Source organism: Drosophila willistoni, chromosome 3R, assembly GCF_018902025.1.
Source record: "Drosophila willistoni isolate 14030-0811.24 chromosome 3R, UCI_dwil_1.1, whole genome shotgun sequence".
Taxonomy (NCBI): domain Eukaryota; kingdom Metazoa; phylum Arthropoda; class Insecta; order Diptera; family Drosophilidae; genus Drosophila; species Drosophila willistoni.
This window is the reverse complement of record NC_061086.1, coordinates 33,650,135-33,671,692: the sequence shown is the minus strand read 5'-3', so window position 1 is coordinate 33,671,692 and position 21,558 is coordinate 33,650,135. Positions and strand designations below refer to the sequence as shown.

General features: G+C 36.7%; 6 protein-coding genes across 10 annotated transcripts; 4 read left to right on the top strand and 2 right to left on the bottom strand.

Moving 5' to 3' along the window:
• Nucleotides 1–419: 419 nt before the first annotated feature.
• Nucleotides 420–1,657, top strand: LOC6649443 (hatching enzyme 1.2). Its single transcript, XM_002072391.4, has one exon. It carries the CDS (start codon nucleotides 689–691, stop codon nucleotides 1,571–1,573), a length of 885 nt encoding a protein of 294 aa, XP_002072427.3. The 5' UTR covers nucleotides 420–688; the 3' UTR covers nucleotides 1,574–1,657.
• A 19-nt stretch (nucleotides 1,658–1,676) lies between these two features.
• Nucleotides 1,677–5,296, bottom strand: LOC6649442 (uridine-cytidine kinase). Of its 2 annotated transcripts, XM_015177086.3 has the most exons (6): nucleotides 4,855–5,296; nucleotides 4,647–4,792; nucleotides 4,481–4,578; nucleotides 4,364–4,412; nucleotides 2,148–2,303; nucleotides 1,677–1,938 (listed from the first exon to the last, which is right to left on the bottom strand). In XM_015177086.3, the coding sequence occupies exons 1-6, from the start codon at nucleotides 5,226–5,228 to the stop codon at nucleotides 1,817–1,819; spliced, it is 945 nt and encodes a 314-aa protein (XP_015032572.1). In that variant the 5' UTR covers nucleotides 5,229–5,296; the 3' UTR covers nucleotides 1,677–1,816. The 2 variants fall into 2 exon arrangements, with proteins under 2 accessions (XP_015032572.1, XP_002072426.1); XM_002072390.4 differs by lacking the exons at nucleotides 1,677–1,938; nucleotides 2,148–2,303 and adding an exon at nucleotides 2,807–4,057 and having other exon boundaries at nucleotides 4,855–5,293.
• Nucleotides 5,297–5,604: 308 nt separating this feature from the next.
• LOC6649441 (exosome complex exonuclease RRP44) lies at nucleotides 5,605–8,987 on the top strand. The gene is made up of 5 exons (XM_002072389.4): nucleotides 5,605–6,087; nucleotides 6,148–6,592; nucleotides 6,651–7,729; nucleotides 7,796–8,464; nucleotides 8,525–8,987. The coding sequence occupies exons 1-5, from the start codon at nucleotides 5,708–5,710 to the stop codon at nucleotides 8,895–8,897; spliced, it is 2,946 nt and encodes a 981-aa protein (XP_002072425.1). The 5' UTR covers nucleotides 5,605–5,707; the 3' UTR covers nucleotides 8,898–8,987.
• A 484-nt stretch (nucleotides 8,988–9,471) lies between these two features.
• On the top strand, nucleotides 9,472–12,261 carry LOC6649440 (acyl-CoA synthetase short-chain family member 3, mitochondrial). Its single transcript, XM_002072388.4, has 5 exons — nucleotides 9,472–9,572; nucleotides 10,029–11,037; nucleotides 11,092–11,402; nucleotides 11,457–11,602; nucleotides 11,679–12,261. Exons 1-5 carry the CDS (start codon nucleotides 9,521–9,523, stop codon nucleotides 12,189–12,191), a joined length of 2,031 nt encoding a protein of 676 aa, XP_002072424.1. The 5' UTR covers nucleotides 9,472–9,520; the 3' UTR covers nucleotides 12,192–12,261.
• Nucleotides 12,262–14,418: 2,157 nt separating this feature from the next.
• Nucleotides 14,419–15,736, top strand: LOC6649439 (dromyosuppressin). Its single transcript, XM_023179752.2, has 3 exons — nucleotides 14,419–14,442; nucleotides 15,137–15,358; nucleotides 15,417–15,736. The coding sequence occupies exons 2-3, from the start codon at nucleotides 15,139–15,141 to the stop codon at nucleotides 15,506–15,508; spliced, it is 312 nt and encodes a 103-aa protein (XP_023035520.1). The 5' UTR covers nucleotides 14,419–14,442; nucleotides 15,137–15,138; the 3' UTR covers nucleotides 15,509–15,736.
• Nucleotides 15,737–18,579: 2,843 nt separating this feature from the next.
• LOC6649438 (spidroin-1) lies at nucleotides 18,580–21,309 on the bottom strand. Of its 4 annotated transcripts, none has more exons than XM_047009311.1 (6): nucleotides 20,874–21,309; nucleotides 20,449–20,811; nucleotides 20,229–20,391; nucleotides 19,943–20,167; nucleotides 19,706–19,881; nucleotides 18,580–19,482 (listed from the first exon to the last, which is right to left on the bottom strand). In XM_047009311.1, the coding sequence occupies exons 1-6, from the start codon at nucleotides 21,211–21,213 to the stop codon at nucleotides 19,433–19,435; spliced, it is 1,317 nt and encodes a 438-aa protein (XP_046865267.1). In that variant the 5' UTR covers nucleotides 21,214–21,309; the 3' UTR covers nucleotides 18,580–19,432. The 4 variants fall into 4 exon arrangements, with proteins under 4 accessions (XP_046865267.1, XP_002072422.1, XP_046865266.1 ...); XM_002072386.4 differs by having other exon boundaries at nucleotides 20,449–20,808; XM_047009310.1 differs by having other exon boundaries at nucleotides 20,229–20,811.
• Nucleotides 21,310–21,558: the final 249 nt, after the last annotated feature.

Genomic DNA, 21,558 nt, shown 5'->3' with positions numbered 1-21,558 from the left:
AATCCCCCTAAATGGAAATAAGTTTCATAGATGGCAAAATGCAATTCTTTTGTGCTGTTTATCACTTTAATAAGTGGTCAATGTTTATTTAAAGGATTTTAAAATTAAATTTTGATCGCAACTAATCCTGAAAGGATAAAATATGTGTAAGGGCATGTTAAGGAGTAAACATGCCCTTACACATATTTTTAAGGGTTTAGTAAAACATTTTTAAATCTCATGAAACGTTCCTTGATGATACCTAAGAATGCATACTGCATGGTCGCTCTTCGAATTAATTTTATATAAAACATTCAACAATATTCAAAATATTAGCATACTCGATCTACAATTGATTCTTCATTAATTTCTACTCAAAATGTGTGTCAATTTTGTCAAATTTAGACTAAAAAACCTGAAACTAGAAAAAGTAAAATATTTAGTTGCCATTTGACACAAATATGCAAGTGAGCATAAAAACGAGCATAAAAGTGATCATAAATCACTGAAAAAAAGGGGCAAACAAGTGGGCACACGCTATGCAAATTAGAAGTTAACAAAACGGCAATGATAAAACCGCATAGCTACATGCATACCCGGTAGACTTATCGGCTCTAGTTTGTGGAGGTCTAGGTTCCATGAAGCTACACTAGCGACTATAAATGCCACCTCAGTCTGAGTTCGAAGCACCAGTAGAAAACAGTAGAAAATGGCAAAGTTTGCGAAAATTTTCGTAACTAGTTTGCTATTATTTTTAATGGCTCAGGCGCTACCTGTCGATATGGACGAAGATATTGAGGAAGACGAATGGATAGATCTCTCCCATTTGGGTGAAGCGGTGTTTGGTGCACCTGATACTGAGAAAACAGGACAGTTGGTTGATGCTCACGATGATAAATCGGAACAAAATCCAGAAGAGTTGGGCACATATCTTGAGGGGGATATTTTGATACCGCTAAGTTATCGCCTAGCACGCTCGAATGGTACTCGTAATGGCATTTTGACTCAGAGTTCGCGCTGGCCAGGAGCAATTGTACCATATGAAATAGTTGGACCGTTTACCAAACAGGAGATGGATAACATTCGTCATGCTTTTGGCGAATATCATACCAAAACTTGTGTGCGCTTTAAGCCACGTACCACTGAAAAGGATTACATTTCCATTGGCAGTGGCAAAACTGGTTGTTGGAGTGGTGTTGGTCGACTGGGCGGACGCCAGGAAGTGAATCTTCAATCGCCCACTTGCCTGCGTACGTATGGCACACCCATACATGAGCTGATGCACGCCCTTGGCTTTTTCCATGAGCAAAATCGTCATGAGCGTGACTCTTACGTTATGGTGATGACTGATAATATCAAACCAGAGACGATTCCCAATTTCGAAAAGGCCAGCTCAAAAACACAATATGGATTTGGTGTGGCATATGATTATGCCAGTGTGATGCATTATTCACCCACGAGTTTTAGCCGCAACGGTCAGCCGACATTGAAAGCATTAAGAGTTAATGCTGATGCCAAACAGATGGGACAACGTCGAGGATTTTCATCGGGAGATGTACGTAAAATAAATGCCATGTACAAGTGCAATATTTAAATACATACTGGAAAAACAAGTTCATTACGCTCAATGAACTAAATAATCTTTGCTTATATATTCTATAACTTTATATGGTATTTAAAGCCATTTCCGGTTTATTAAAAAAAAAACAGTAAAATATATTTTAACAATCATCTATATGAACATGTGTGTGCTGTGTCTTGTACTACGCTGTGACTCCAACTAGCTGCCTACCTTCCTACGACCTCCTGTTCCCGCGTGTCGGTCCAATCATTTGGTTTAGTGATGCGGCAGATTCTTGTTTCTGTCGAAGAAGAAATTTCCTTGCATATTGAGCTCCTTGCAGAGTGTCGAGAAACGTCTGATGGCATTGTAGGTGCCAGTCTTATTGTCGCTGGCATCTTTTAGTTATTGAAACATAGAGTATATCATTGTTTGATATGGCTTAACAATATGTATCCCTCATATAGAGGATGAATGATTAGTAGAATATCTTGCTTTTGCTATTAGTTTAAGTGTTAGAGTCAATTCCAATCCGATAGTTTTTCACATGTTGCTGGGTGTTAGTGGGGACGTGCTTTGCCCTTCAGCTGTTGCAATTTAGCCTTACCTCCTGCAATTCCACCAACTCTATCATTGCCAGCTGCTGGGGCTGCATTCGGACCCAAATCCAAGTTCATATATAAAGCAATGTTGCCAGTTGAACCATGACGCGAACGATTGTTGAGAAAATCACGTATATGTTGAACTATCAAATCAATGGCCACTGTAAAGAGGAAAAGAAAGAACTAAATTTAATTTTCCAAAATGACTCCCAAATTTCTTATACTAGCATTTTAAAGGGAACCAGGAAAAAAAATTCAACATGAAAGTTTGAAAACTGCGACGCTTACCTGTTGGCTGCCGCTGATTGCTCTGGTTGCCCAACTAAAAGCGGTCAGTGATCGCATTACTTACACTAACAAAGACTTACTCTATAAGTAGATCTATTTTAGGATAACTCAGTTTTCAGTTGTGCTCTCTATTGTTTTTCCTATGGTTATTGGCCGGCATTTTCTTAAGTCTGCATACTTTATAGCTGCTGTGGTTGTCGTGAGTGTGTGTGTGTGTGTGTGTGTGTGAGCGGTGTTGTATGTACCGGAGGAGGCATGTACTACGTTTATACGATAAATTTCAATAATTCTAAATGATGGGACTAAAATATTTTTTTTTCGAGATTTACATCAGCTTAGTCTAAGATATGATACATTTGAAATGCCAAGCAATCGATTACATTGGTTAAAGAGATCTCTCTCAATTATTCGCTTGTATTTGGATGGATTTTACATTTTCTAAATTATTGGGAGAAAGTTTTATTTAATTTCATTTTTATTATCTAGTTACTGAGAACATTTCCCATTATAAGTTTAGTTACTAGTTTTAATCACGTATAAACGTAGCAAATACAACAAGTTTAAACATATACATTTATATTTTAAGTAGTATTTAGGTGTAGTTCAATGTCAACCCAAAATTAATGGAAAAACGAAATGATAAATATGATAATAGATCGATTATAGTGGTTTATTACTCTTGCAGACTGTATTCATATTGATCAAAATATAATTTAGTTTATCTTAATTATTTAAATTCAACAGATATTTCAAATCGTTCTCAAAAGAACAGGTCAAGTTTTTTCTCTTCAGTAATATGTTGTTTTCAGTTAAATAAGATTTATTTTTTTTTTTGTTTGGATGAATGTATTATGAGAATATTTTTAAAAATAAATTAGGAGAATATTTTTAAAAATATATTAGGAGTACGAGATTTGCATAAAGTCTGCAAGAGTATATCAAATCCCACGTGTTTTCAATTTTACTCATTATGAATGTTCAGTGTTTTCTGTATGGAAATAGGAAAACATTTTTTAACCAAGTTTAAGTTGGATTTTAGGAATACCTCTTGACTTTTTTTTTTTGTTTTTTTTTAAAGCTAGATTTGTAATATAAACACATAGAAGAATAAATTAATTATATTTTTTGACTGTGGGTTCAGAGTGCTTCACTTGTGTTTGTATAAATGTATAGGTTTTTGCCCAAGTTAGATAAGCGAATTTTAGTTTAGTTTTTGAACGACAAAAAAAAAGAAGCCCACATAGAAATTCATTATATGATGTAGACATTTCGTAATAATTCACTTTTCCAGCTTAAAATTAGATTAATATATAATTTTAAAATGTTAAAAGAATAAGTAGAGACAAGAAGGACTTGGGTTTCGGGCTTGGCAAGGCGAATCCAGCGCTTAGATTGGGCAATTAGTACAAGCTTTTAACTGATTTCTTTTTTTTTTTTTTTTTTGTTAAGGACGTTAGTGAAACTTTCAGTTCGATATTTGTCTGTATTCTAGAGTTTGTTGAATTTTTTTGGTTTTAGTGATCGCGCTTCATGCTGGACGCTGCAATTCGGACTGTGTTGTTGTGCTGTGCGTTGTTGGTGGCGGCGAGAATTTCCCCAATATGGTGTACAATGAGATCAATGGCCACTGCAAGAAATACAATTAAGAAAACGAACAGGAACAAACAAAAACAAAACAAAAAAAATGAACCAAAAGAACACAAAAACGAGAAACAAAATAACATCAAGCTGTCTATTTTATCTTCGGGTTTAAAATATTTGTTGGTTGATTGTTCATAGGTTAATACTTATTAAAGAACAAGACTAGTACAAAAAAAATGTATTAGCTTTCTACAAGTGTTTCGTTCTGTAGGTGTGTAGAAGTAAATGCGACTACAATAGTGGATGTGTATGTGTGTCAGTGTAGCTTGATTATGGCTAGACGCCCTCTCACCTGTATTGTCTGCACCTCGAGGTATTATAACGTCAGCAAACTTTTTGGTCTAAGGTAGAAGAGGAAATATTGGATTAAACTTTATGTATACACTACAAGAGGAAAAACAAAACTCACAGGGGAACAAAACTCCTCAAAAGCTGGCTTTACGAATGTCATATACTGGGTTAGCACTGCATCCAGATCTCTGCCACGCTCATTGATATCACGTGGCACTAAAAAAAAATATATACAAAAAGGGTCAAGTCATTGAAATAAAAGGGAAATTCCAAAATAAAGTTACCCCGCCTTGCTAGCCGAGTATCAGAATCTGTGTCCACAAATAGTTTCATATGGAATAGGTCTCTAATTTTTGGAAAATAGAACACTAGTATACCCTCAAATAAGACTACATCCGCGGGATAGATAATCAACATTTCTTCAAAATTCCTGAAAAGAATCATGTCATAAGAAACGCAATTTTAAAGTGTCATATAGTTTGCTCAACTCACAGGGAATTCGTCCGGTAATCGTAGCTTGGTATCTCCACCTTTTGCCCCTTCAATATGCATTGCAATGTCTCATACATTAATTCCTCATTGAAGGCATCGGGATGATCGAAATTAAAGAGACCCTTTTGGGCTTTGGCTTTTTCGGCCGGCGACAATTCGCGGTAGAAACTATCCTGACTGATGGTCACCACTTGCCGCTGTGTGTCCTCCATTTCCGCCTGGCCCAGCTGTTCCATAATCTTCTTGCACACCGTCGATTTGCCACTGGCCGTACCGCCAGCCACACCAATAAGAAATGGAGATTTCACCTCACTGTTGGTGGACACTACCGGCAGGCCATCTCCGTTAGGTAAACGCAGCAAATTAGAGTCCATTGCCTTCAGACAGCAAAGACTACAAACGTTTTATTAAGCAAAAAGAACGGACAATAACAAGATAAGTATTGACTAACCTATGAATATATAAGCGTGTAGTGTTGATTAACACATATGAACACACTGCGAGAAAAAATATTTATGGATAATTTTAGCAACTTTTTATAGATCAAATAGATACAGATCTATTTTAGAATTATATTTAGTTAATAATTTATATAACATAAAAAAATTTAAATAAAAAAATAACCATTAGACTTCGGCTCCGAATGGGATTCGCTGCTCATAACGAAATTCGCCGATCCGACTGTAATTGGCCCTCCAAAGTAGAATATGTATTCGAATCATCATTCCTTTTAGTCGTTTTTGTTTCTTCATTCTTTCACTTGTTCATCTCTAGTCGTGTCGTGCAACAATTCCGGCTCACATGTGCAACACATGCAAAAGCAAAGTAAACGAATAGCAACAACGAAAGTAAAATGCAAACTTTACGTGAATTTACGCGTAAAACAAAGCGTGGCAATGTCTTAAGGATTGTCCGGGAGCATTATCTACGTGATGATATTGGCTGTGGTTCGGATTTGTGTCAGTATTGCTTCCAAAACGAAGTGTATCAATTGACCACGCGACACCAAATCAATAGTACCCTCTTCAAGCATCCACACTACATTGTCCTGGACACAAATGTGGTGCTAGATCAGATTGATGTGCTTGAGGAGGATGTCCTACACAATGTGATAGTTCTGAGCACTGTTCTTAATGAAGTGAAGCATAAGAGTTCCTCGATTTATAAGCGTTTTAATGAGATCATACACGATCGATCCAGGAATTTCTATGTCTTTGTCAATGAGCATCACAAGTAAGTTGATTACTAAAAATATCTTGATCTCTATAGTAATATTGGTTTACTTTCAATCAGAGATACATATGCCGACCGGGAGCCCAATGAATCTGCAAATGATCGTAATGATCGTGCTATTCGCCTGGCCACAAAGTGGTATGACACTCACTTAATCAACTCCCAATCGTCAAAGAGCTTTGAACGGAGTGGTCAGTCTACTACACGGGTAATTCTATTAACCGATGATGCCGGCAATCGATCCAAAGCAGAATCTGAGGATATTTTGGTAGCCTCAGCTGCTGAGTATGTGAAATCTCTTGAAGATTTCCCCCTTTTAGTAGACAAACTGTCGCAGAAGTCCTTTGAAAATGAAAAGCAAGCTCGTCCTCAGTATCCTCCACATTTGAGCATGAAGGAACTGCTTGAGGGTCTACGTCAAAAAAAATACCTACAAGGATCTTTCCAGGCTTCCCGTGAGAACTATTTGGAGGGCAATGTCAATGTGGAGAATTACGAGAAAGGGGTAAATATATAATAATCGAGGGATACACACAATAAACTATAATTCTCAAACATTGCAGATTCTTTTACAAGGACGAGAATCATTAAATCGTGCTGTCGATGGTGACATAGTTGCCGTCGAACTGTTACCCGAAACTGAATGGTCAGCCCCTAGTGAGATTGTTCTGGAGGAGAAGAATGTTTATGCCGATGATGTGCCCAGTGAGGAGCGCGCCCAAGAGGAGCAGCAAGTGAAAAAAGCTGCCTTGGCGGCTGCTAAAACAGACGAACGTACACCGACGGGTCGCATTGTGGGCATTGTTCGTCGTAAGTGGCGTCAATATTGTGGCATCTTGCAGCCCAGCCTAATAGAGGACACCAATCGGCATATTTTTGTGCCCGCTGACCGAAAGATTCCCCGCATCCGAATCGAGACAAGACAGGCGGCTAAATTACTAAATCAGCGCATCATTGTCACTATTGATACTTGGCCTAGGAATTCGCGTTATCCACATGGCCACTTTGTTCGCTCGCTGGGTCCATTGGGTGACATGGCCACCGAAAACGAGGTGATTCTTTTGGAACATGATGTTCCGCATTGCAAGTTTTCCGAGGAAGTATTAAGTTTTTTGCCTCAAATGCCTTGGACAATTACACCAGAAGATTATGCCAAACGTGTAGATCTTAGAGATCTTTACATTTGCTCAGTAGATCCACCAGGTTGCACGGACATTGACGATGCCCTCCATTGTCGCGACCTACCCAATGGCAATTTAGAGGTAGGAGTCCACATAGCCGATGTCAGTCATTTCATACGACCCGGCAATGCTTTGGATAAGGAGGCGGCAGCTCGTGGCACTACGGTCTATTTAGTCGGCAAACGCATTGATATGGTACCCGAGCTGCTTAGTTCCAATCTCTGCTCTCTTGTTGGCGGTGTAGAGCGTTTTGCATTCTCTTGCATTTGGGAAGTAGACCAGGAAGCTAATGTGCTAAATAAACGTTTCCACAAGAGCGTCATCAAATCCAAGCGAGCCATGACTTATGAAGAGGCTCAAGTGATGATCGATGACTCCAATGAACAGGGCGAAATAGCTAAATCGCTGAGAAATCTGAATCGTTTGGCGAAAATATTAAAGAAAAGACGTATGGACAACGGGTAAGTGGAAAAAGAAATATTAAATTGACCTGAAATTGATCAAAAATCGCTCTTTCATGTCGGCAGAGCTTTGGTCTTGGCTTCACCTGAAATTCGTTTTCAAGTTGACAGTGAAACCCATGAACCACTTGAGGTGGAGGCCAAACAAATGCGAGACACCAATTCCATGGTGGAAGAGTTTATGTTGCTGGCCAATATTACAGTAGCCCAGCATATAGCAGCCGAATTCTCTGAATGCGCTGTCCTTCGACGGCATCCACGTCCTCCACCCACAAATTTTGATCCTTTGGTCAAAGCAGCACGCTATCAAGGCTTCGAGGTGGACATTGAATCCGGCTTGTCACTGTCCCATTCATTGGACAAATGTGTCAAAGTGGATAATCCCTATTTTAATACTATGATTCGTATCCTTACTACACGATGCATGATGCAAGCTGTGTACTTCATCAGTGGTAGCCTACAGAAAGAAGAGTTCTTCCATTATGGTCTTGCTGCGTCTATTTATACACATTTCACTTCGCCGATTCGTCGGTATTCTGATATAATGGTACACCGTCTGCTGGCCGCATCTATTGGAGCAGATAGCACTTATGCTCAGTTGTTGGAGCGCAAATCCAATGAGGAATTATGCAATAATCTCAACTATCGACATAAAATGGCACAGTATGCCGGTCGAGCATCGGTGGCTCTTAACACGCATCTCTTTTTCCGCGGCAAAGAAGAAGACGAAGAGGGGTAAGAACCACTTACATCTGCCTATAAAAATAATTTCTTATTTTTTTAATATCTTTTTAGCTATGTTTTGTTCGTACGCAAGAATGCCCTTCAAATTCTCATCCCGAAATATGGTCTAGAGGGTACTTTGTATTTGAAGTCGGATAAAGATGGCAAAGATGGTCTGGAGCGCATTAAAAGCGAAATCGTTTTCACTTTCAATGAGGAGGATCATACACAACGTTGCGGCAATGTCGTTTTTCATTCCTTTGATCCAGTGACTGTACGCCTTAGTCTTGACTCGAGAAATGTACAGCATGAAAAATTGGTTTTCCGCCTGGTCAAACCTTACATTAAGGGTTTCAGTGTGGAATTGGTGAAAATGGAAGTTGAAGGGGAAACGCCAACCTGCCCACCAACAAAGAAATCCAAAAAAGATAAGAAGAAAAAATGATTAAGATCTTAATCTTCTAAATTAAGTCGCAAAGTTATGATTGAATTTTTTTGTACACATTTTAAAATATAGTTTTGAAATGACTTGGAATCGCCTCAAAAGATTATGTAAGGGTCTTATGATAATTAAATTTCAAGTTTGGGCTACGCAAAGAAAAGGTATGACGACTATATATACGGCTTAGTATCTTTCTAGGGTTACGACAAAGTTTTCTCATCGAATCCACGACTATTATACTTTATTTTAATTTTATGCAATATTAATTATCTTGACCTTGACTCTTATACATTTTATTACATGTATTCCTTTTTGCAATGCGGCCTTAACAATTATCGTTCTTAATCTCTTGTCTTAAATATTCTCCAATTGTTTCGGTTCAATTCGTTTTTTCCCATTCATTCCTTTGAGCGATTGCTCTCTCCAATGTTTAAATCAAAACCTTTGATCGAAAATGTGTTTTGTTATTGACGCTTTTGGTGTTATATACATGCTATATAACATTTTCACGATTCCATTCTAAAGTTTCGACTTCAGAACGACGGTTGTGTGCTCGGAGAATCGCAGAAGTTTAAAAAATAACAATAAAAATCAATTGTACATATAGAATTAGAATCAAGTTCAATATGGAATTGGGTGCTGGATCAGTTTCATTGAATAAAGCGCATTTTGAAGGAAGTAAGTGACAAGGAAGTTAAGTGAACAAGATATCAAAAAACAAAAAATGTTTCGAAAAAGTTTCTAATAAAGGACTTTAATCGGATTATATAATGGCACTACCATCTGAGTTAAAGGTCAATATAAATTTCGAAATGAAACTAAAATCGAAAGACGAAATAATGTCTGGGTGACTATTGCGTGTCTGCGTTTTCGTTGTCTGATTCGCCACGATACTGTATATATATATATATGTATATAGCACTTACTATATACATATAGACAATTGTATATACATAGGTATCATTCAGTTGAGTGACCGCACGTTTATTGGATCATTTTAGAATATTTACAAATTGAATTTCAATTTTGTCTTCGCTAAAGTTTTGTTAATTAGTTTAGACTCAGGCCAATGACCGGGCCAGCCAACTATTTGGCTTGGACTAATTCGCACTATCAAATATTTATTTCGATTAGAATCCATTGGTGGAATGCCCTTCGATGAACATGATCCATTGTATTTGGAGGCCTATCGTAAATCCATACACAACCCAGTGGAATTTTGGGAGGAGCAGGCTCATCTATTAGACTGGGATCGTCCGTGGCAGCAGGTGTTGGATGTAAGCAATCCACCATTTACCAAATGGTATGTGGGTGGCTATCTAAATGCCTGTTACAATGCCATCGATAGGCATATCCTGGCTGGTCGTGGCTCTAAAGTGGCCCTTATTCATGATAGTCCGCTGACAGGAACAGTGAGAGAAGTCACCTATCAAGAACTGTACGATGAAATTGTTTTACTGGCCGGCGGATTGGCCAAGCTGGGAGTGGTCAAAGGTGATCGAGTTGTGATCTATATGCCATTAATACCCGAGACCATAATTGCCATGTTGGCCATAGTCCGACTGGGTGCCATTCATTCGGTTGTCTTTGGTGGCTTTGCGGCACGAGAATTATGCTCAAGGATTGAGCATGTCGAACCAAAATTGGTAATTGCCTCCAATGTGGGTGTCGAGCCAGGCAAAGTGGTGCCCTATCTGGATATTCTTCATTCAGCCATACAAATGTCACGTTGGAAGCCACCGCAAAAGAATATAATTTTTATACGTGATCAGATATCTCAAAATATATTGAATGATGAAACCGATGTCAATTGGTCCAATGTGCTGGCCATGGCAAGTCCCAGGCAGACAATCGCGTGTGTGCCCATCGAAGCCAATGATCCATTGTACATCCTCTATACATCGGGTACCACAGACAAACCCAAGGGAGTTCTTCGTACGATTGGTGGTCATTTGGTGGCTCTAATGTACACTTTGCGGCATATCTATGGCATCCAGCCGGGCGATACCTGGTGGGCGGCATCCGATATGGGCTGGGTGGTGGGTCATTCATACATATGCTATGGTCCTCTATGCCTTGGTGCCACTAGTGTGATGTATGAGGGTAAGCCCGATCGTACACCAGATCCAGGACAATATTTCAGGTGAGTAATTATGACGCTTTAAGTGAGTTCTATTCTAAACGCTATTTTTGATAGAATCATCGATCAGTACAAGGTATGCTCCATATTTTCGGTGCCCACATCTTTTCGTGTTATACGTCGTGCTGACCCAGAGATCAGTTATGGTCGCCAGTATAGTATGAAGTCCTTGAGAGCCATTTTCATAGCTGGGGAGCATTGTGATTATGAGACCAAAATGTGGATAGAAAAAACGTTCAAGGTACCTGTATTAAATCATTGGTGGCAAACGGAAACAGGCTCAGCAGTGACAGCCACCTGTTTGGGCTTCCAACAGAATCTTCGTCCGCCTACCTATTCCACTGGCTTGCCATTAATGGGTTATGACAGTAAGTTAGCTGGTAAAGTTGATTTCTTTTAACTAATGTGTATATTTACTGTAGTAAGAATTTTAAAGCCCGATGGCACCGAAGCGCAAACCATGGAACTGGGTCGAATAGCTTTGAAATTGCCTTTGCCACCCGGAAATATGGCTACTCTCTATAAGAACGATGAACTCTTTCGCAAGTTGTACTTTCAAAGGTTTCCGGTAATAGAAATGATATAGATTTCTGAGAACTTTAATTGTATTCATAATAATTCGATTGGTTTGGAATTTGTTTTAGGGTCACTATGATACCATGGATGCTGGGTATAAGGACGAACTTGGCTATGTATTTGTAACCGCTCGTGATGATGATGTCATCAATGTGGCTGGTCATCGATTATCTACCTCAAGTCTCGAAGATGCTGTCCTCCGTCATCCTGATGTCGTTGATGTGGCTGTATTTGGTGTTCCCGAAGCCACCAAGGGTCAAGTGCCACTTTGTCTGTATATACCGGTGGAGAATTGTAAGAAAACCGATGCAAAACTATCAACAGAAATTATTAAACTAATACGTGATGTTGTGGGTCCCATTGCTGCCTTCCGTTTGATAACCTCGGTGAACAATTTGCCACGTACTCGCTCCGGTAAGACCATGCGCAAGGCCATGGCTGATTTCGCACGCAATGAAAAGGTCATCCTGCCAGCCACAATTGATGATGCGACTGTCTTCACAGAGATTCGTCGGGCTCTGCAACATTTGGGCTATGCAATGTCTGCTCCAGATCCCATTGTTGCCAAGCTATTAGATTGAGAATTATATCGAATTGAGCATTTAAAATTTATATCCTTTAGTTTTAGTTTTTGTCCTTGGAAGATGAGAAAAAACAAAAAAAAAAAAAATAAAATTTCAAATAAAACGTAAATCAAAAAATAAAGGTGTTCAATCAGTTGGGCATAATTAAAATATTAATCGAATCCCACAGCCCATATGACAAACTATGTATATAAATGTATGTAGAATATGCCCTTGCCCTCACTTGTCCTATAGCGACTAGCGGACTAGTGCTAAAAACCCAATCAGTTTATTCAAATTTTGTGCAAATTTTGCGTGACATTGTTGCGTTGTGGAATTTGTTCAGTCAATGGCGCATATATGCCCACTCCCCCAAAACACGAAATGTACTTACATATTGGGAGTGAAGCCCACTCTGTCAATCCCATATGCTGCTTTATTTTGTGGTCCCCATACATCAAAGAGCATCTAACCTAATTAAGAAACAAAATGATAGACACAAAAGTTCGTTTCCCACTAAGTGCATAACGTCTTTGACTTCAATCCAGACTGCATAAAGTCCATCCAAATTTGATGGACTAGCTCTTGTAGTGAATGGGGCCAAGGCTGCTCCATCTTGGCAATGTTGTCTCAAAAATATCTATCCATACATATGTACATACTCTACTTTGCATGCTAAACACGCGCTACTTGAAATTAATTCAATGTTTCAATTCCCGAAAGCAGCGTAAGCTGAAGATTAGTTGGAGCAGCAATTGCACTTTCTCGTTTTTAAGCTGACAAAGGTGGGAGTGAAAAAGTAATGGAAACCTGGTGACAGCTAGACGGTTTAGTAAAGTCGTCAGAAACTAAATTTTTAAGAAGGAAATTTTAAAGATGTGGTTTTATTACAAAATTGTTCATAACATATCCATAATAGTTGGCAAAATGTGGTCTTCGGATGACATTTCGAATAAACCAATAAAGCTCGAATTTATAGTTTTGAATACAAATTTTTCAGTTCTTAGGAATGTCAATGTTTAAAGGAATCCTTAAAGAGAAAACGAATAAGCTCACATGCTTGCCATCTAATGGGAATTAAGTGCAGGCATTAATAATTATTAACTACCTAATAAAAGAAAAAACTGCTACTGAACTTTTTACAACATAATTATCGGAAATGATGCGTAGGTAGGTAGTTGATCAACTTATATAATAGATAAACATATTGTGCATGCTGGAGTCCCGTATATTTGTGTATTTGTGTGTGTGTTGTGTGCCTTTGTCTCAAAGTTCTTTGGGCAAAGTACTCGGTACACACACGCACACGTTTTTGTTTTGGTTGGTATCCATGGCGTATGAGCTATATATTTGAGCACGCCCACAAAAAAAGCCAAGAGCTCATAGCATCTTCTTGCCATGCTGTGCAACATGTGTCTATTTTATTTGTCCACATTTGTGAGTGTATGTGTGTTCAACGACCAATCAGAAGCTTGCCATTTGTCTGTGCGCGTCCACAACGGAAGTGAATAAAAGCTGATGTCCTGTCGTTAGAGGACATCATTCGAGTGCTTGCGTTCAACAAGTTACAGTCAGTGCTTCAAAAGTGTTGTAACTTGAATACTATATATAAATTCTTTTAATCTTTCGGGATCGAGCAAATATATTCAAACCCCATTAAAGGTATGTATTGCTGCAAGAATCTTAGGCCCAAAGTTTAGAATGAGAATTGTGGACTTAAAAATAATAGGCAAGTTAAGTTTGAAATTTGAAACTAATACTTTAAAATACTATAGTTGCCGGATAACTTTAAAATATTAATTATTCGTTATTTCAACATCTTGCTAACATAATTATAACTATTTTACATATTTAGAAATATTTTTGAATATTATAATATTAAAAAAGCCAAAGTTATCAGATTTGTAATTGATAGTACATAAATTTTATTAGGATATAATTTTCAAGACACATTATCCATTTTAAAATTGATATATGTTAGATCAATAATATTTACCAATTTAGTTTATTACTAAATATATTAGTATTTTGAGAATAGAGTGTTTCTTTTTCTATATATAGGTACATACTCTTAAATTGTTTTTAATACGGTTTCTTGAAAAAGGGGAAAAAATTAATTTGTTTCAGACCCAATGGGATAAATCCAAAAAAAAAGTAGAATATGTGTTTAGAAACTTATGAAATTTGGTTAATATATAACAAAACAAAACATTTTAGAAATCCTTTAAATTGCAAAAATTTTTAAGAAAGAGTGTTTTAATTTCAAAAGGTGAAAATTTGTTGACGGGAGATATGCAAATGTCATCAAATAAATTACCATTAAATTTAGAAGCAAGTATACTAAACACATCTAACGCACTTACATTAGTTGAGTTCCTTTTGGGCAGATCCTTTGAACGTGCCAGCAAGGACAAGAGGAAATCATAGTTCAGTTCATCATGTCTTCCAAGAATGTTTGTGTGTCGTTTTTAAGCCAAATGGATGCACTAGCAACACGTAGATACTTAGCGCATATGTGTACTAAAAATACAAACAAGCACACAAACATGTATGTACACATTTTGAATTACGCACACAACCATATGCAAAACAACTGCAGCAGCTTAGGGCCTCAGGCCATTATCATCATCATTTGACTTATTTCATTTAATGAAAATAGATTGTCTGTCGCGTAAAATGTATTTGAAAAACTCTGCGAGCAAGAAATGAGCGAGGCATTAGCAGAGATTTAAGAGTGAATATAATTCAACATTGTCATGGCAATAAGAATACAATAAGGTAGATAGCTCTGTGCGGAGGGGGAAGTGGCACTAAGATCATTTGCATTTAGTTGTGCGAAATCCTTTAGGGAGGAGTTTATTCTGTTCTCTGTCCTAAGCCATAATTGAATATGCTTGATGCCAAACGTCTCAAACGTCAGTTAACGATGTCTATCATATTTCTTGACTCCGTTTACCCTTCAGCCATGTCGTCGTTTGTGCAGTTCTTTGTTGTTTCGTGCTTTGCCTGCATTGTCCTTCTGCTTGTGCCCTCTTCGTGTCAGGCAGCCACCCAGGCTACACCTCTCTGCCAGGCAGGTATTGTTGAGGAAATGCCCGTACACATCAAGAAGGTCTGCATGGCTTTGGAAAATTCGGATCAATTGACATCGGCTCTTAAGTCATACATCAATAATGAGGCATCTGGTAAGAAATTGGATTTATGCTTATTAATGAGCATAAAAACACTTCAATTTGCTTTTAGCTCTGGTGGCCAACTCTGATGATCTATTAAAGAACTACAACAAACGCACAGATGTCGATCATGTCTTTTTGCGTTTCGGCAAACGTCGTTAGGAACCATCAACTCCGAATGAACTTTAGAAACTTTTTCCGTTGACGACTCCTTAGGACGATCTAATCTTGACTCGAACCAAAACGGCAACAAGGTTTTTCTGTTTAACTGTTTAAAGTAACATCAATGGAAAAGAGAATATGAAGTACACAGCACAATTCAATTGGCGTCCTTAAAAAAACGTATTATATCCAAAAAAAAAAAAATAAAAAAAAAATCTCAATGGAAGTCCTCTAGAAAAACAAAAAATAATAGTAAATTTCTTATATTTGTACATATAATGTATACTCGAAGACCCCCGAAAACGTTCTGTAGAAGTTGATTTTATTTAGTATGCATATTTTCTCTTTTTGATTTATATATTTCGATGTGAATTATATATTTATAATAAATAATATTATTAACTTTAAATGGACAGCACATAACACATACATAAAAATTCCCTAGCATGAAGCACTTAAATTAAACTACTCAGAAAATGTTTCGTTCTTAAAATTTTCATTGATTGTGTATTTTTATTTGAAATAAAAGAACAATTGCCTACAACATTTCTAACTTTGCAATGGAAAGAGAATGTCGGTAATGGAAAATAGCTAATTATTTTACTATATTTTAAAACCTTGACTACATTTAAAGGTCTACAATCTTTTTAAGTAATTACGTCGTTAACGGTTTAATTTTCGGTCTTAAGTGAGCAGTAAAATATATACAAACTTGATATTCTATTAATTTAGTAATGGATTTAGCTGAATTTCCAGATTAAACTTTAATTTTGCCATATATTTACTAGTTTTAAATATACAAAAATGGAATAAAGAATTTGAAAATTGGTTTGGATTAAGGAAATTTACCTTATTTCCCGCTGGGCTAACTACTATACTAACAAAAGAATCACAAGGAACAAAAGTCGGAAGTTTAAATTCAATAATCATAAATACAGTTACAGTATACAAATCGAGTTTTATATTAAAACCTTGGTTCTAAACAATAATTTTCATATTTCAGATTATAAAAAAAGGGTTTTATATGAAAATTGAAAGTTGTACCATTTATTTATTGTCTTTGTTTCATTTACTATATTTTTAGTGCCGTGTGTATACTAAAGTCACAATTTTCAAATTTCGTTTTCATTTTTTATAGAATATTTGATTTTTCTTTTTTAAAAGGATATTAAAGCGAATGCAAACAATTTTCGACTTGTTGCGTTTTGAAGTATTGAAGTTTTGTATTTGAACTCTTACAAAACATTTTGAAAGCTGTATTCATCCACTTATTTGTACTCTGGATCCCTTCTGTATTTAGTTAATGATTTATTCAGGTTTATTTCAATTTCTTGTTTGCTGAAAAGGAATGATTGCATAATTTAGTTTTATATATGGAGAAAAATACTTTATTTTTATCGTATTTTTTTTGTCTTCTAATTTTATTATTATGAAATAAATGATAAATTCAACAAATAATAGAACAAACTAAATAAATTATTATTTCACAGAAAATTATAAAAAAACACATTATTTTTGTTATTTTGTTTTGTTTGTGTAAATTTTGCTATTTACAAGATGCCAAAAAAGCATATAAAGTTTATAAAAATAAAATTAAATCATTAACAGAATTTGTTTAAGTCTTTTCATTCTTTTGTTGTTGTTGTTGCTAGCTGGGTTTTGAATTTTATTCTTATACTTTTCTTTTTAAGTAATAATATTTGAGCCAACGCGAACGCGTTATTTTTTTAGTTCTTTGCAGTTTCTGAATATATCAGTTTGACTTGATCAGATATTTCATTTTGGAGACTAACTGACCAATTGGTGTTCAAAATGTTAGTAAATTTTATAAATGAAATTTATTTAACTTTTTTAACACAGAGTTGACGTGTGATTTGTTTTTTCGTTTCTTGTTGTATTTCCTTAAACATCAATTTATATGCTTAATATTTTTTTTCGATATTTGATACTATATAGTCATTTCTATATATATTTAATACTTGAATTGTTGTAATCATCGCATATATGTAGATTTTTGGTTCAGTCTTTTTTCAGTCATTATATGAATATTGTATAGGCATATATCACTTGAGCCTTTAAAAGGCTATCATAAATTATTGTATTTTGTTCTTTTTCTTTTTTGGTGTTATATAAAACAAATAAAACATAGATATTTGTAACAAAAATATAAATAACATAAAAATGCAACATTTAAAATAAAATATTTTATATTTTCATTGTTGGTTTTAAATTTTTTTTTTTTTTTAATTTTTAGGTTTTTTTTCTATTTTTGATTACCACCATTTCATACTCCTTTTGAAAATTTTTTACGTTTTCCTCTTTAATCTTTTTAATTTGTTTTAATTATTATATATTTTGTTTTTATTTGTTTTCGATTTTCTGTTTGATTCCTGTGAAAAAAAAACAACTAAAATTCTACAATTTAAAATATTAAATACGGCAATAGGCCGTATTTTCTTTTTTAATGGAAAACTCAGAAATTAAGTGTAATAATTTTGGAAATTGTTATTTATGTTTTCCATTTTTCTTGAATTTTCCATTTTATTTAGTTTATTAGTTCAATCGTTGAAAAATTTTAACCAACATGACATTTTTTGTCACTTAACTTACCAAAAATATGTTCAAAGTGTGTTTTTTTTTTAACTTTTGTTTGTTTTTTTTTTGTCTAATATGTTTTTAAGTTTATATTGTACTCTTTCAATTTGTCTTCTTTTCGTTCTCTTTGGCACTGTATTGTCATATTTGTTTATCACTGTGATTATTTGTTCATAAGTTGCCTTTGTACTCTTAAGCTTTTTCATTTCATCGTTTGTTTTCTTGTTTGCATTTGTTTCAACAAAATATTTTTGAAAAAATAATAATAATATTAAATAATAGTTATTACGTTTAAATAAGTTTAATGCATTACACACATGTTTGAACATTATTTTATTGACTTTTTTTGTTGCATCTTTTTTATTTATTTTTTTTTTATTTTTGCTAATATATTTTGTGTATTTCTTTTTGTTGTTTTGTGGTTTTTTTTTCCAGATTATAATAGTTACAGATTTAGATTTAACAAACAAATTTGGTAATGTTTATCGTCAAATTAGGAAAATGATAGTTCTTCTTCTTCGTTTATTTGCTTTTTTTGTTTTTTTTTTTTGGGATATTAGACCGAGTTGAAAAAATAACAAAAGATTTTTCAAATATTTGTGGTTATTGTTTCGTTTGTTTTTTTAAACCTTAAAAACTAAAGTTTATACAATTTTGTCATGAGTTGACGCGATTGATAGATATTAATCTATATAGATGTAAGATAAGTTCATTAGAAATATGATTTCAAGCATACTTTGGTCACAGTTCCATGATAATTTTATAATATAAAAAAAATTAAAGGCAAAATAATTGAATTACAGATCATTAATTTAGGCGCTGGAGTACAAGGCAAACTCCATCTGTCAAAAAACATTACACAAAATGGGAAGCAGGTTGTTGAAATTGGAGTAATTGTAAGGTGGTAGGCGAACAAACACAAAAAATATTAGAAATTATTTTTGTTTACTATAGATGTTTAGATATATATAAATTTATATATATGTAAGTTTCAGAGATGTAAAGACGCATACTTATTAACTAGGAAAAAGAGAACTTTTCTGGCTTATGACTATTTTTTTGTTTTTTTTTTTGTTTTTGTTGTTGTGTGTAAGTGTAGGTGCGTGTGTTTGAGTGTGTGAGTTTGTTGTTGTGTAGCTTTGTCTCTTCATAAAACTTTATGATTTGCCCTAACTCCTTGATTTGGTTACTTAACTTGGCATTAACTTTTAATTTTTTGTTTGTTTTGCTTAGTTTCGGAATACGCACAGCGTTTAATTTACCAGTTTAGGGTTGGAGGGGGATTTAAGGGTAAGGAGAGATAGGATGGTAGTGGTGGTGGTTGTAGTCCTAATAGTAAGCAGCTGCATTTGAATAACTCTGTGAATATGATTGCGAATCTAAAAAGAAAAAAGTGGTAAGAATGAGATTAATTTCAAAATTTAGTTTTCCACTGTATTCTCAATATGGTTTGCTTTTCAGCATTTATACTATTCGTATGCCTTTATCTTTTCTTAGAGTGAATTTTGTGTTTTTTTATCCTAATAGTCGTTTCGTATTTCTTATTTTGAAGGGCTATACGAATTTTATTAAGCTGGCACTCCCCCCTCTTCATTCGCTTACCATAGCCTGCATAGGCTCTTTCATCATAAGCGGCAGCGCTTTGCTGCCCATGCTGACTGTAGTCTGCCTGGCCAGTGGCATTATAGTCCACAGCTGTGGAGCCGTACTGTTGGTTATAATCCTGACCATAAGACTGATAACGAGTATCTTGCTGTTGGGTTGCATATCCCGTGGAGCTGCATAAAAAGCAAAAGTAACAATCAATTCGGGAACTTTTAGGAAGACAAGCAAACCCACTTGTAGCCCTGATACTGGCTCTGATCGTATTCACTGGCCGCATGTGTGGCATAACTTGCACTAGCAGCAGGGGCAGCATTTGCTTGCTGAGCGTAGCCACCGCCGCCGGAACCACTCTGGCTGTAGCCATTGTAGCCCTGTTGTGCTGCCGTTGAGGAGTAACCGCTCTGGGCATAGGGATCTACTTGCTGCGGTGTCTGGTCATGCGACTGGTAGCTATGATGGCTGTTGATTGGGGATTATATCATTTTGTTGTAGAATACAGTGCATTATTTCAAAATCTTACCTCTGAGCCGGCGGTGAGCCGTATGCCGTCTGTGGCGGTCCTCCCATGTGTTGCTGTTGTGTATGATATTTGGGAGTCATCGCTGGCCGCTGTCCGTAAGGTCCACCATCGTAGCGTCCACGTTTGGGGCCGCCGGGACCACCAGGAGCGCCACGTTTGAGAGCTGGTACCGGTGCAATTTGTGTATTGGGATTATGATGCATGGGTGGCCGACTCATACCTTGATTATAGCCACCGCGTCCACGGGGAGCGCCGCGTCCACCGCCACCCAGAGAGTTGGTATGATGTGAGTGAGGACCACTGTACATTCCGCCACCACCGCCGCCGTTTAGATGAGGATTATAGGAGCCACGGCCTCTAAATGGACCCCCACGACCACGTCCACGACTCATATAAGGCGGTGGGCCACTACCGTTTCCTGAAGCTACATTGGACACTGAAGGAGCAGTACCATTAGCTCCGTCTGTGTTCTCATCGCCAGCTGTCTCTTGGGTCTGGCCTTCGACAGCATTTGTCGATGCAGTGGTGGGCACTGGCGATACAGTCTTATTGTTATCAGCTCCAGTATGCTGCTTTGGAGCTGCTTTCAAACGAATTCAAATTTACAATCCTTATGAACCTTCTAAAGATAAATCCATTACTTACGTTGCTGATACATAAGCGGGCGTCCACCCCGCATACCCATGGGTGCTCCACCACGCGGCTGGAAACCTCCACCGCCACCACCACCGCGACCCTGATAGCCTAATCCTCCTCTGGGACGCATACCTCGCGGTGGTCCTTGCATCATGCCCTGCATTGGTGGTCCACCGCCTCCCATGCCACCCCGCATGCCGCCCATAAAATGTCCCCGACCTCCACGCCCACGTCCACGCTCGAAGCCACCCCTCAATGGCGGACCACCGCCGCGTCCTCTATAGCCGCCGCCTCCGCCACGTGGTCCACCGCCAATTGATGGTGCTGATACTTGGACAGCTCCTTCCATGTTTTACCCAAAGGCTGCTCTCTTATAATTTCTTACACTGGGACACCCACCACACAGGCACACACACACTCACACACGGAATGCACCAACACGCAAACACACACACACACACACTCACAGCGGACACAGACACAGCACGCAGAACGAAAAATTTGCCGGAGTCTTTGATGGAGTTTGATTTACTTGTAAACGTTTTATGGCATGCAAAATGCGATTCTTTTATTTCTTCTCTTTCACAATAAGTGTATGCAACTGTAAACACACTTTATATTCTTAATTTTCACTAACTTTTTTTGTATTTATCAAAACATTTTCTAAAGAAACGCGTTTGGTTTGGAGGAGTGA